The sequence below is a fragment of the Ambystoma mexicanum genome, chromosome 3q (assembly GCF_040938575.1).
Source record: "Ambystoma mexicanum isolate Mex_15411 chromosome 3q, UKY_AmexF1_1, whole genome shotgun sequence".
NCBI lineage: Eukaryota > Metazoa > Chordata > Amphibia > Caudata > Ambystomatidae > Ambystoma > Ambystoma mexicanum.
This window is the reverse complement of record NC_090926.1, coordinates 470,838,414-470,853,753: the sequence shown is the minus strand read 5'-3', so window position 1 is coordinate 470,853,753 and position 15,340 is coordinate 470,838,414. Positions and strand designations below refer to the sequence as shown.

The 15,340-nt window shown below is 43.4% G+C and overlaps 1 protein-coding gene across 2 annotated transcripts in view; it reads left to right on the top strand.

Annotated features, from left to right (window-relative positions):
* Nucleotides 1-9,923, top strand: part of ATP10B (ATPase phospholipid transporting 10B (putative)) — a 620,207-nt gene extending 610,284 nt beyond the window's left edge. For both annotated transcript variants that reach the window (XM_069654269.1, XM_069654270.1), the window contains 3 exons: nt 146-250; nt 2,647-2,831; nt 6,060-9,923. In XM_069654269.1, coding sequence (XP_069510370.1) covers nt 146-250; nt 2,647-2,831; nt 6,060-6,534 — 765 coding nt within the window. In that variant the 3' untranslated portion in view covers nt 6,535-9,923. The remainder of the gene's footprint in view (nt 1-145; nt 251-2,646; nt 2,832-6,059) is intronic.
* The last annotated feature ends 5,417 nt before the right edge of the window (nt 9,924-15,340 follow it).

Sequence of the window (15,340 nt, the reverse complement as noted above, 5' to 3'; positions counted from 1 at the left end):
TTATGCAGTGTGTTTTGGCAGAGAACCCATGCACAAGCAGATTTTTGTGCATGGTTGCCCTTGTTCTTTGACTTTTGGCACATGATGTGTTCCTGTAATTTGCTAAATGTTGACTAATGTATGTGGTTGTTTTGCTTCCTTCTAGACCTATCGTGGTTCTGACATCGAGCTCATCTCTTTTGGGACACCAATAAACACTATTTCGCTCTTCACCATTCTGCTGCACTTGGCTATAGAAATAAAAACCTGGGTAGGTACCACGGCAAAAATCAGCCAATCAGGGCAGTGCTTCTCAAACTTTCATTAACCAAAATGGCCGCCACAAAGAGAACTGACAAAATAGAAATCGCTCCATGCACAAAAATAAACAAGGTTAGACAGATTGACAACTTGGACAGTTTTAAAGGTCGTGCACTATTTATATCTCTGTCTTTGGGGTTGGGTGTCGTTACATTGTTGCCTAATAACCCGGACTCGAGCACAAAGCCCTGAGGCACACCACCAGACATTGACGTCATTGGAGGATTATTTTCGTAATTGATGTGATTGGAAGAGCCCATTGTTTGTAGTCATGGTGCATTTTTTTTACGGTTCAACTAATCGACTGTGTGCAAGTGGTTGTTGAATTGCTTGATAGGAATTGACTTTTTTAAGCCTGTGAAGCTCACCGCGCCAGTGAAAACTGTCTTTCTAAATAGAGAGGGATATTGCAATATGATTCTCTGGTTTAAAACTGCACTTCAACAGTTGGCTCAATGGGTTTGCATGTGGGGTGATTAGTGTTCATGTCCAACAAAGTAATGCAATGCGACCTATCTGCACTGGCGTAAAACTATACCTTTTATTTAAGATCTTGCGTCTCAAGTGCAGAGATCTAGATTATGTAAAATAGACCACCGGGCAACATAGCTGTCCCCTTTCATATAAGAGAAGGGACGTGTTTGGTGTGTGCCTTTTAATGGCCATAAAAAACCTCTTGCAATGCAAGATGCATTGTGCTTGTTCAGCCGAGGATGTACCTCTGTTTTTCATGGACTGCCGATGTCCTATTATCTCACTCCAGCACTATTTAATTTATTTTCTATGTCATTTCATAGAAAAGTGTGTCAGATTCAATGGGATTTTAAATGCATTTTGGTGGGATTTGTTGATTAAGCGGGTTGCAAACAGTGCAAATTTGGTTGATGGGCTGAATGGATGCTCAAATTCGGATGTCTCCAAGTGGCGGGATCCTTACTGCACCCCGCCGGCTGTGAAAAGGCATGTCTGAGCAGGGCAGATGAAGGATATTTTTAAGCAGTGGGTAGTCGGACCCTCTGATGAGTTGGAGGCATTCCAATGTAAGGCCCTGCACTTTGAAACCTGCCGCCATGTTCGGTGGGCTTATATGTTCGCTGGCTCATTTATGGATGGAATTGCTGGTCCTCCCCGAGTGTCCTTTGTGTGATGCAAACTACTTGTAAACTTAGTATGTTTTCCCCAAGGGATAGTGCAAATGTAGGCCGGTTGAACACGTTCCTAGCTCCTCGGGTAAATGGCCAGTCTGTGATCCAGCTACTCCATGCAGTGTTTGGGAAATGTGGCCCTTGGTCTAATGTGTTTATCTGGCAGAGAAAGTTAGCTCTGAATCCAGAGGTATAGCCACGTTTTCAAATTCTTTGAGCAAAGTCTGGTATTCACTCGGGGAACGCAGCCAATGGTATGGTCCAATATTTTCCACTGCTTTACTCAGTACAAAAGCCCTTATTTTAATTGCATTAAGGCAGAGTTAAGCTTGCTCTGTCCGGTATAGATATGACCCGGGCCTTCTGTTGTAATATCAGGTCAAATCCCCGGCCAGGTCTTGAGCCTGGGATGGACTGAAGTGCCCTCTCGTTACATCTGGATTTACAGGTGTGGTGTTTGACCGCCTCCTTTCGTGGTCGCTTGTATATAATGATAATGAAGGGCACAAGGGCTGGATGCTTGCTGCACCCTACAATCAACCTTTTATTGGAGGGGAGTAGAGAACCAATCCTAATTTGTAGACTACTGTTTGGTAGGTAGCATCCGCAGCGCTCTCTAGTTACCCATGACCCTGCGTAAGAAACAAGTCCCCGAATTCAAAGCAAAAACGGGACTGGATGGCCTTCTCACGCATGGACACGGGACACGTGAGAGCTCTACATTCTATCCAGTCCAGGGTTGAGGCTCATGTGTGGCACATTAAAGTCTATTCCGCGTAAAGTTACTGTACTGGCACGCAGAGCAGAGAAGCAGAATGTAGATGTGGCGAGAACATTTGAACGTCATTTAAAACTGATTAGTTTTAAGGTGTTTGAAATGGCTACCTCAAGATTTGGAAAACAGTAGGGTGTGTGTTTTGTCTAAAGAGTGAATTGGTACCCTCCTAGTGGAAATAAAACATTCGTTCATCATGTATCTGTTGTTAAGTTCCCAAAGGCATTTGTTATGAAACCTGATGTCTATACAGCCTAATATGGACTGGTAGGGTGAAACTACCCTTGGCATTACCTCTTACAATGACCTTCCCCTACCAATCCATGCTTGCCGAGGTAGGCCCCAATGTCTGGCTTTGTAGCTTGCGTGCGGGGGACCCTGTGCTCAGTTAGCAGGATTAACGCTGTTCTTCTTTCTGCCTCACAGACCCTGATCCATTGCCTCACCTTTGTCGTCAGCATCTTGGCGTACTTTGTCATCTCGCTTGGTCTCAGTGGGCTCTGCGTACTCTGCAACAGCCCTTCGCCATATTGGATTATGGAGCGGCAAATGTCTGACCCTGCCTTTTACTTTGTGTGTCTGATCACGCCCGTCATCGCACTTTTGCCAAGGTTTGTATTTTGTTATCATCATTTTCAGTGTTTTATTTCTAGGCCAGAGGCCAAGGTTATTGTTCCTTGAATTGATGGGTTGCTGATGTTTGGCTGGTGAGCCTCAGATTTGAAGCTCTCTGCACTCCCTGGGCCTTCAACTTTATCTGGATGCAATGGAGGTTTGGTTCCCTGAAGATAGCAATGTGTGATGATGCTGTTTTACTATTTAGGCTCACAACTCTGTAGCCCCATTCCATCTTGAAGAACTAGTTTCCACCTCCTGGCATAAAGGTGCCATGTACAGGTTGCCAGCCCAACCAATGTCATGTTAAGTTGACTTATACGTGCACCGTTCCCATTTGCATGTTCTCCATGGCAGGGTGGGTTAGTGAGGGAAGAGGGATTGGATAGAGGTTTTGCTCTTCTTCTGATGCTTGCAGAACCAGGGGAAACTGGTGTCCGTGCGTGTCAGCTTTCTAAGAGTACTTTGATTGTGTGCACTGCCTTGTTGTGTCCGGAGGGGAATGGCCCAGTGTCAGATTTTGATGTTTGTAGATGTTTATTGTGGTGAGTGTGTGATTTGTGTAGTGTGGCTGGCCCTTTAAGGTATGTGTGGTACTTGGAGATATGCAGGAGTGGAGCAGGGGTGGTTAGAACAGTGGCAATCTTTAGAGTGTCGTATGCTTTCAACACAGATGCACGATTCAGAGGGCAGCAGTACCTTAGTCAATAAAGTGACTGCACTTCAAAATTCAGCTAAATGCAATACACTAGCTCCCTGATCTAAATCCAATGCAGTGGCTGCCCTCAGGATTCTTTTTAGTACAATACATTGGCTACCCTATGGATTCATCTACGTGCAATACATTGGCTACCCTATGAATTAATATTTGTGCAATATATTGGCTACCCTATGAAGTCATCTATGTGCAATACATTGGCTACCCTATGAATTCATCTACATGCAATATATTGTCTACCCTATGAATTCATCTACGTACAATACATCGGCTACCCTATGAATTCATCTACATGCAATACATTGGCTACCCTATAAATTCATCTATGTGCAATACATTGGCTACCCTATAAATTCATCTACGTGCAATACATTGGCTACCCTATGAATTAATCTACGTGCAATACATTGGCTACCCTATGAATTCATCTACGTGCAATACATTGGCTACCCTATGAATTCATCTATGTGCAATACATTGGCTACCCTATGAATTCATCTACATGCCATACATTGGCTACCCTATGAATTCATCTATGTGCAATACATTGGCTACCCTATGAATTCATCTACGTGCAATACATTGGCTACCCTATGAATTCATCTATGTGCAATACATTGGCTACCCTATGAATTCATCTACGTGCAATACATTGGCTACCCTATGAATTCATCTATGTGCAATACATTGGCTACCCTATGAATTCATCTACATGCAATACATTGGCTACTCTCAAATTAATCTAAGAGCAATAGTCGAAACAATCTGTCAGATCTTTCCAGAATCATGTTAAAAGTTTGAAAGCCACGTTTTATGTGGAAAGCCAAAATAACCTTTTTGCTACCCATAGTGTGAAGCCAATTGGGGCATGGCTGTTACCCGGGTCTCGCCACCTTAAAGAGCAATTTCGGTCACTGAGTGCAGATCACAAATGTCCGGATTCATTACTTGCATGTGTGGTCTGATCCCTGTACTCATTGCGCTGATATGTGCAGTGCATGGAATCCTTGTCTGGGACATAGTGCAGGCTACTGGGATTGTGCATTCATGTCAAGCTTACCGTGTGTCGCTGCCCAGACTGGTCCTGTTCTATGCGCGTGCGTGGCGTTGTCTCCTTAGTTGAGAGGATTTGGTTCTCTGGTTTGTAGAGTTTGCTTCCTAAGTGTTCTCTGGCAATAGCTGTAGTTCCCCGGCCTTCTCGGGTATTTGGTGAAACTATACACTCCTGCTGGGGAAGCATGCCAAGGTGCTCTGTGCAGGGGGCATCTATGTGATTATGAAGGATTCTTGTGTGCAAAGAAATAAATTCATGAAGACCTCCTTATTCTGACATTTTCAGTTTATTGTACTTGGGTAACCAGAATGAAGGCCTAGAATGATACATTCCAGAGTGAGGGAAAATATGTTTTCAAACATATTGGTTTATTATCAAATAAAAATGTGTTCATGGTTTTATTATAATCGATTGCATTTTAAAAACTACTTTTAATCGTTTTTGTTTTTTTTTTAAATAGTCAGTTCAACCACATGGGGCAACCCACCCAGCATAGTTTTTTCTAATGTATCTAATAATGTCCCATTAATATAATACGTTATTTTATTATTGATATTAAAAATAACGGTAATGAGTAATGTGACTAGTGGTGTATCTTTAGTCCACTGTACATTTTCCTATTTTAATGATGGTATAAGCATTTAGTAAGTTTGCTCTGCATGGTATATTTTAAATATTAATCAAACCAAGCATACTTGTTAATAATCTTAAATCATTAACTGGTATGACAGCCGCTTTTACAAAAATGTTTATGGATTTTATTTTTGCACCCTTTTGAAATTAATATTTAGTTTTAATGTAAGACCAGTTGCTCATTATATTGAGTGAAGGCAGTTTAAATGTCAAATTGTACTCATTTCTTCATTAAAATGCTTCATGATGGCTTTCTTCTGAACCTCAAAACGACACGTCGCAGAAGTCCGTGTTCACCTTTGCTTGAGTTGGCATTCATATCTATGGTTAGTTCATTGATATGGGTTTTTGCAAAAGCTCATTGACCGAGTGCAATGGTAATTCGCCTGAACAACACCTGGGGCTGGGCCAGATCCTGGTGCCATGCGGTAGAGCTGCAGCGCAGAGTAATGGGCGGATCCTGGAAAGGAGGGTGCCTTACTTGTTCGCAGCTCATGCCACCAATCACATTTGTAGCATCACTTTCCTTGGTCACCGCTGGGCTGCTCAATGGCTGCAGCCATTGTTTATTTTGTAGCTTACGGTCTTTCAATAGATTTCCCTTTTGGCATGACAAAAAGATGGAAGCACACATCAGAAAAAAGGCGTACAAATAAAAACCAGTTACGTCCAAGTTGTTATCAATTGCCTTCATAAGAGTAAAGTAATGGGGAAGGTGGGTGTCCTTTGAGAAAATGGGAGAGCTCACGAGAGATAGCATGTATTTGTACTATGTGGTCTTCATGAAACTCACCGTTTCTTCTTGTTGCCACTTGCCAGGTTCTTCGCCGTTGCCCTGCGAGGGACGCTCAAGCTGTCGCCCATTCTCAGAGCGCAACTGCTGGACAAGCTCTGCAAGGCCGAAAGGGAGCAAAAGATCAAAGAATGGAAGCAGAGGAGTCGCAGCTTCGCCAATTTGTCTGGGGTGCCGTCTGCGTGGCAGTTGGGTGCCGAGGGATCGCACGGCCCCAGTGTGCTCCCCCCTATCCCTGAGAACAGGCTGCCTGGCAGAAACTTCATCCTGAAGCCTGAGGACAGAAACTGCAACTCCATCAACTTCTATGTGGAAGAGGCTTCAGCCGATGCACCGGGAGCCGCTTCCTGTTCCTCCACGGCATCTCCCGAGAGGCAGCTTGGAAGGATGGTGCCAGAGAGGGGGAGGCATGCCTTTGGCCGGGATGGCTTGCTGGATGACGACACAGACGATTTGAGCAGAGCTAGCCACAGACGATCTATTAGTGTAGTGACTGTGTAAAAGGAATTGCAAGACTTGATGGCAAACGGAGGGTCATTGACTAACATACTTCCTATCCCAGCTGAGCGCAATATGACCCATATTGGGACCACTCGTGACTCACTTGGAATGGACGGACACGCGTAACTCTCCTTGTCTTGAGCTGTGAAGCCTTAAGCCTTAAATAAGTCGGTTGCAACAGTGAAGGAACTTGAAATGTGCAATATTCTGACTTGGGTATCAATTTTAGGAGCATGTGAAATATCTAAGAGCTGCATAAATCCAGTCTCTAGTTGGCCAGCGGCTGCTACTCAAACTCAGTTGGCTTACTAGAAGGATGATACTGGATAGCCCAGGGGCTGGAGACCAGAAAACACATTTATTTGACCACATGTGTTCCCTACACAGAAGGGAGATGTCTTCCAACTTGATGGCTTCTTCAGAGATGTCTATGCTACTGGTGCCGATTGGATCAGAACTCTGACCTCCTTCGTAAGACTGCTGTCCAACAAAACATTGTGGTGTTGCCAATGAGTGTACGGTATACGGCAAAGCTGTTCCACATTCACAAAACAAGCCGCATGGGGTGGGCAAGCGGCAGCCAGGTGTGAACGGTAACAAGGAACCATTGCTCTTGAGCGTCCAATCCGATGCCGAGGCCCACCCCAGTGCATTACTGTGTTTTTGGTGAAACATGAAGCAGCGATATGTTTTTAAACCGCCCATACGAGGCCACCGTGCCCGGGGCAGGATGTGTTTGCACGAAGGTCACGTACGAAGCACTGTGAGAAAATGCGTCCTTTCCAATTCTGCAAGATTGCGGCGTCTATGTGAACTGGCTCCCAACAAAGGCCAGGGCGCTCCTGAGGAGCTTGTGGGGGCGTTTCGTGTTTTACATTCATGTCTGTACTCCCCAGAAGCGCCTTGGTGCACGGTTGATGACTCGGTCCAAAATCATCTGCTGCTTTACAGACTGCGAAGTGAATCATGTTCTTAAAATAATTATTTTTTTAAAACATATGTATTTTTATACTGCTTAAGTTATGTAAGATGTATAACACTCTAGCGTGGCAACTAGATAATGCAAACTTGGCATGCAATTTGCTACTGTATTTATTATGTCAAGTCACGTTTCCTCTGTCACTGACCCTACGTTTACACGACCCCCAAAGCTCAACTTCTAAAATAGTGTGCTTTCGTGTTTTAACAATGGTAAAGAATGTACTGTACCCTCAGGTGAGGGAGTGGGGAAGGCCGTGGAGGACTAGATCTTTGATTGTTTCTCCCTATGTTCAAATGCCCTCCCTTCACCCGTTTTACTGTGATAGTTACTTTGACGTGTTCCTTCCTTAGGCGTACTGGTGCTCTGTGAGCAGGTATGTGATGACTGTCCCACCACCCCTCCTGCATGCAGATCATGCCACATTGTGTCCTGCGCAGGTGCTCAGGTGGGCTCAAACTAAGGTGAACTAAAAACATCACCTTCAAGAAGCCTGCATCAACTTTAAATACTCTTTGTAATTTCCAAGTGAGGAAGGTTTGGACTAGTTTCCTAGTGGCATGACTTTTGCGGCAGTTTGCTGGTTTCCATCATAACCGTGGACAGCCTTGTGCCGGCACAACTAAAGATAGGCACATTTGCCGCAGGGTGGATCCTTGTCACATTGTGGCCCAGAGACCTTGATATACCTTAGCAATGGGAAGGGAACGGCACATGAAAGGGAAATAAAACTAAAATCAAGGTGCCCAGCTTTAATTGATAGAAATGGTTGCGGGAAGTGCTTATCGAGCACTGAAGATTATCTGCACAAGGCATAGCCTAGGCTGAGCACGACTGCAGAAAGAGGGATAGCTCCACACTGATTCACACACCTTGTGACGCGGCCATGGCAGTGGCGTGTCCAAGAAATGTCCTGGGGTGGTATCTGGACTCTGATTGGCCACCCCAGGTGCCACGCAATTATCCTAAGCTATGATCATTATGTGTGTGTGCGCTCGTACTTCATACCAGCCCTGCATAAATCCGTGCCCCGATTGGGCCACCCCAGTCAAGAGTCTGGTCACGCCACTGGGCCGTAGTAAGAGTCCCATGCTCCCACTCTATTTATTAATCGCCTGTGGAAGCGCCGACACTCTGCACATGCACCTGTCCTCAAAATGTATGTGCTCGCAAATGCTCTTCATCTTCTGATCAAAAAGTTGGTCTTTGCCTTAAAAAAGGAATGTTCTTCCCTCATAATTAGCGGGTTTCCCTCAAAGTTCAGATTTCCGGCTCATACAGTAGGCGTTTGGTCCCAAAGTGTAAGCATTTCATCTCAAAAACTGATCGTGTGCTCAAACGTGCTCTTTAGTCTCAAACATAGGTGTCTGTCCTCAACATGTTGATGTCAGTTTTCAAAAAGCAGGTGCACGCATGTGGCAAAAGGCCACTTATTCCCGAATTCCTTGGCACGTCAGTGTTGCAATTGCAAAGGAGGCAGCAGGGTTAAGAGATGTGAATTGGAAGGGAAAGGAAACAGGCTCTGAATTGTGCTTTCAACATTTCCGCATTGTGCTTTCACCTTTGTTTGTTCCCTGTGTGCTGCAATTGCGCCAGTGGCTTCTGCTCTTGGTTCTGCCTTGGGGAATGCCCTCACACTTATTTTATTGTGGTCCAAATTAAGATCTCATAGCCTTACACAGCAAGGCTTCAAGTTCCTTGGCCATCAACTTTTGGCTCTCGTGTTTCTATGCCACAGGCTGGGGTCTTGTTGAGCATTCTCTCAGAATCCGGGCCATGTCCACTACAGCGATACATGCGCAGAGGCCATCAAAGAGACTCCGCCATTGACCTTCCAGAATGTTCTCTTTCCATGTAGGAAAGCACAGACGTCCATGAAGCACCATAGAGTGTCACGGCTACCTGATGGCTCAGGATTTTTGCTTTACGCCAAAGGATTCTGACTAGGTGCTCTCGGATTTTCCTGTTTACTTTATGAAATCGAATTGGTGCTGCTCTGAAGGTCCACAGGGGACCTGCTTAGTTGAGGACCACGTCTGTGGTTTGAGTAAATAAAGATTAATTTAAATGAGCAAAGCTCTATAGTGCTGTTTTTATGAGGTCCCAAAACGATACAAGTGCCTAATAACCGGTTTCTGCAGAAGTTTTCCCTTCGCATTTCTAGAACATGAAGTTCACGTGAATCATATGTTTTTTGTTTACACTAATCAGCCAACACTGTGACTCAGGAAAATGTGTATCTGTTTGCATTTTAGTGTAATTTATTTATTTTATTGGGGAGGTGAAGTTATTTGTACAGTGGTGCGATCAACATGTTATGATTTTTCTGTCTACTTTTCTTCCAGGACATTAGTAACATTTTGTACAGTAATGATAAAAGTGTAAAACCAAATAAAGTGTTTTTTTTAAACTGTGGTTCGCACTATGTCCTATATTGGAGTATTATGCTTGGATCCTGCGGCTTGACCGGCTGCACTGTACTTGACACCAGCAGCCATCACATGTGTTCATTAACTTGGACAGATAACCCATTTCTTGCCATTAAGAACTAATTTTAAAACCAAATTATTGTGGGAAACCTTTATTGAACACGTTCTGCACAAACCAGGAGGGGAAATAAAGCTGTTCACATTAAAACAGTACATTAGGAACTACCCGCCCCCTTTCCGCTCACTCTGTCCTCCCCACTCCATCCTTCCTCTATCCCTCCGCATTTTACTGAGCTTATGGCCCTTATGAACGTGCATATGGAATGGATGGGATCACAACAGAGTCATTCTGAGTCCAAATAACAGAACTAACTCAGGAAGAGGGCAGAGTACTGTTTTATTAACAATTACCTAAAACAGGGAAGTTAAAACGAACATCAACAGACCTACGCTCAGTCTCTCGATGATCTCCACACAAAATATAGACCTTATACTAAATAATGCATCAGAGTGACGTCATACTACATGGCAATAGTGAAAAACCTATCAAGGGTTGGGATTGGTTAAGGGAGACATCTAAGTATACATTTCTATAGTAGATAGGATATTTATTGGCTGTTCGTTATCAGGTGGACAACTTATGCCTACATCTAAAAACATGTAATTTCAGAAACATTTAGATACACAGGTTCTCATTGGTCTTCAAACTATAAGGTCCTTCGTTATATGGACTGATATAATTGGTTGGCACGCTGCCATGTCTGGAAAATTCGGTTAATTTAGCAGCACATAATCCCAGACCCAGGTGCAAGGAGATAGGACATGAAACTACCTCACCAACCAATTAGCCTAGCATCTCTCATCACCCATGCCTTCTGCCATGAAATTGTCTTTGTACTTTACCTTGCAATGTATACTTGTCTTTGAGAATGCTCTCTAGCGAATGCTCGCTATCGTATCTGAAACTCAAACTTGATTTTCATCCTTGGCTCATGTGACAGAAGACCACGATGTGGTCCGTTTTGCAGTTCTTAAATGCTCTAAATGAATTAAAGCTTGGCATCCTTTGTGTTCTTTCTTGCACCTTAATGTGAGAAGGTTGATCCTCTGCATACTCGTTATTCTTCAGAGTAGATAGCTGACCTTGATTTCTAGAATCTTGACTTCAGTCCAGGCAACCTCACAATGCAGCTCCATGAGCCTATTATTCTTGCTGCAACACATTTTTCCATTCCGGCTTCATGGGTTCTGACTTACTTAATTCATGATATCAATGTCCAGTTTTCTGTGCAATGGTGGCTTCGCCTGCATTCTATTCACTACTTATAGCTGGCTTCTATGATGACTTAATCTATCTTGCGTTTCAGCATCTGTACATTTGAGCAGTTGTTCTCTGCAGCACATCGTGCATGTGTAATCTTCTTTTATACTTGAGAGTTGTGTTGATCCTTACTTCACCATTAGCCCTCTAGAATCCATACATCATCTTAAGCCAGTGTCTCGAGACATCGTGCACACTTTCTTATGATGTCATTAGCTCTTCTTTGCTCCTGAAGGGAGTTCCTCCCGCAGGTTATCATCATTCCGGGGGTACATTCCATAAGGTTCTCTTAATGGGTATCTTCTTCCAAACACTCGCTATGGTATTGGCACAATGGCTGGTGTCACATAAGGCACGGTCTCATGTATCCAATATAGGGGATGTAGAGGTTGGGATCTCCTGCAGATGTATACAGCTGCTCCTCTACATTCCCTCCTCTGGTCGAGTCCTCGACCACCTCCTCAAGTCTCTGTGCCCTTGTGTATTCTCTTGAAGAAGTGTTTCTTGGGTGTCCATATTTTCATCACCCCCCTTAAGGTGCCCACCGTTTTAATGTGTTCATCCACACTCCAGGTCATGTCCATTCATGGTACAATAGACCCAATGTCCCATGTATTATTTATGATCCTTTGGGTACCAGAACTCTGTTCCTTAAGGTGCTACAATAATGGCCTTCGTGTACTCTCTGACGACAAAATCAGTCAGCTCCTTGGCTTCTGGGTCATCCTTGGCATCAATCATGATCTTCATTCCTACTGCTTTCTGACAATGTGCAATTATTATCCTGATTACACAGAATCCAAACATGATCAGCACTAGTATCGCTCCAAGAAACTTAAATACGTTTGCCATCCAATGAGGAATCCATGAGAACAGGATTGCGAACCAACTGTCATCTTCAATACCATATGTCTCCTCCTCCATGTTTGTATGCCAGTCTGTTAACATCGATATGGCCTCTGTCAAGGTCCCATTCTCACCATTGTGAGAAGGTATACATTTTCAACATGATACCCTGATCTTAAACACCTCCTTTGATTGCTGTGATCATGTCAAGGACATACCTGTTATGGAGGTTCCTCAGGCGTATGGCCCTCAGCTCTTCTTTTACAGCGTTGAATCCTTTTTGTAGTAGCATTGATTGTCTGTAAAAGCTCCCACCTGGTGATTTGTAACCATTTAGCATTCACCCCTATTTGAAGTCCCTGCATAAATATAGATGACATTATCATAACAGTCTTGCTGAAATACTTGTGTTCATCAGGAATAGCTTCATAAGACTTTATTGATTTGGATGAGAAGGAATTCTCTCTTTTCATCTGTCAGAGTTCAAGGGCTCTTCTTTTTCTCAAATGGCCATCTACATTTGGGAATTCATCAATATTTAGATCACTCTGAGGAATCACAAATGCTGGAACATGGACGAACACCAAGGAACACACCCCACCCCGATTTCTGGGCAATTTCATATATGCTCGAGATCTACAGGCCCAATATCGATCCATTAGGACAGCTGTCCCGTTTCTCATTCCTCAACATCAATTGTGGTTTTACACCCTTTATTCTGTCCAACGTAATTCTTTTCATGACCCCGGAATCACATTGTCACATGAAGCAATGGAACTACAGCTAATGGGCCTGATTCATCTTCCACTCATGTCAGTAATTTCGAATACTTGGCCCAAGACTTCAGGCATTCATCATTCACCTTCTGTATTCCTCGAATTGCTTCCTTCCTCAGCAGATGAGCTGCACAGGACATCATTCCATCTTCCCATCCTTTACTTGTGCTAACTCATCCATAGATCAGCTGTGATCTTTCCCAGCATCCAGGCATCCATGCTTTTTCTGTCATATCAGAACAGTTCATCCCCTTCATTTCCTCAATGATCACCTTATCTTGTACTGCAGCAGGATACACACGCCACACGCATCTTGTCTGTCCATCCAGGCTCCATTTCCACCTGTGTAGTCTTAATATAGTCATCTTGGTACAGCAACTACTGTCTTGTTCTCCATTGCAGGGTTGCCCAACTCCCTTGGAATAATCCCTGAGTAGTGCATGCTGCAAGACAGCTGAGGCACTTTGCATCGGATGCTGACACCTCCTTTGAAATGAAAGTCTTTACTGTATTCATGGCATAGGGAATGAGAGAGCAGACATTGTGATTCTCATTGGATGCTCTTTCCCCCACCTTTGTAATGCGCTGATACCACATATTATTCCCCTGCAGAGCTGAATTGTCTAGATAAGTATTTATCCCTGGTTATCTTCCTTCTGCATCCCTTTGTGTCATCTAACATACCCATAGAGATCGAAGAAATTGTCATCATTAGTACTCCTAGTAGGGAAATTCATAGGAGCTCTTTCTTCAATGGGACCATTAGGATAATAGAAACTGGGAATGTAAGATACAAAAAAAATAAAGAGAGTACACATGCATATGTATATTATGCATAGAAGTCTGAAGAAACATTTGTTGCGTCATCCCAACGCTCGCTGAGCTTGTGGTCTCTCTATAATCAGATTATCTTCCTCTCTAATCATTTTTAAATCAAAATTTCAATTCTTTTACATTTGTAACTGCACAATCTGTTCAATTATAGCGATGAGTAGTCTTATCACTGGACTGATTTTGGGATTCTGTAAAAAAGTATGGATATTGACATCCCTTCTGACAAGAGTAGGGTAAGACTGAAGTATAAACACAAAGATAGCAAACGCAAGCCGGTGAGTGTAACAGTTGACAGGTACCATATATTTTATCAATTAAAACAAATATTCTCCACAAAATGAATCTGGATACTGATCCCGCTTCCAATTTCTAATCAAGAACTGATGTTTAGGCATAATGCTGATGCACTATCCATTCCTTCAATGAATTTCTAAAAGTTTGTTTCAGTTTCTGGAATTTCTCTGCAAGTCTTTGCACTTCCTGCTAAAATATATAAAGAGTGTCCATTGAATTCCCGTCCAAAAGAAATATGTGCTAATCACTCAGTGCTTTATCGTCCTTCTTCTTGGCCATCGATTGAGTCTGCACTTGCAGAAATTCTTCTTCTTGTCTTGCTTCTGGGTCAGCAACCGCTGGAGGGAGGGTCTCACCTTTATAAACTTTCACATCACTTAGATGCAACCAAGCTTTTCTTCCTGATACCTTAACTGCAGAAGCAGAGACTTCCTCAACAATAAAGGGGCCATTAAACCTAGGTTTGTGGCACCTTCTAGTAAAATTCTTAATGAGAATCAAGTAACCAACATATAACTTGGGCAGTGGCAATAGTTCACTTGGATTGGTTTCTGGATTGTCCTCTTGCATGTTCCTTGACCCTCCCTCCGATGTTTGATTTGATCTGAAATGAAAGAAACACTGGCAGTCATACATGTCAAATCATTAAATCATTATGCATCTCATCACCTACAATCTTTTCTAAACTCTGGGCATCACTCCTGACTCTACATGGAGGTGTAAGAGGCGTTCTCATGCAATGCCCTGTCATGAACTCGTGAGGGGTAAGGTGGTGGTAAGAACCTGGGTGATTCCAAAGGGCATATAAGGATAGGGGTAGGCAATATAGCCACCCCTTATTTAAAGTCAATTTAATCTTGACCATCCTCTCTTTGAGGAGGCAGTTGAGTCTCTCGCATATACCGTTTGCTTGCAGGTGATACACAGAAGAAAATGTGTGCTTTATACTGAATAGAAGCCCTATTTGTTTGAATAACTGATTGAGAAAATGAGGCCCATTATCGGATCTTAGTACTTCTCACACACCCCACCTCAGGAAAAGATCATGCTCTAAAACCTTTGCTGCACAAGGGTCTTCCGGGTGTGCACATGGACCGGCTTCGACCCACCTAGAAAAGGGGCATACCACCACTAAAAGATACCTGTATCACATGTCTGCAGCATATCGACATATTCGATATGTAAATGCTGAAATGGCCCATTCGGTCGAGATATTACTCCTCTGATTGTTATCAGTGAATGCCCAGCAGTAAACCTTTCACAGACAATGCAATTCACCATGAACTGTGCAACGTGTTCCAGTAGATTAGGAACAAACCAGTCTTCT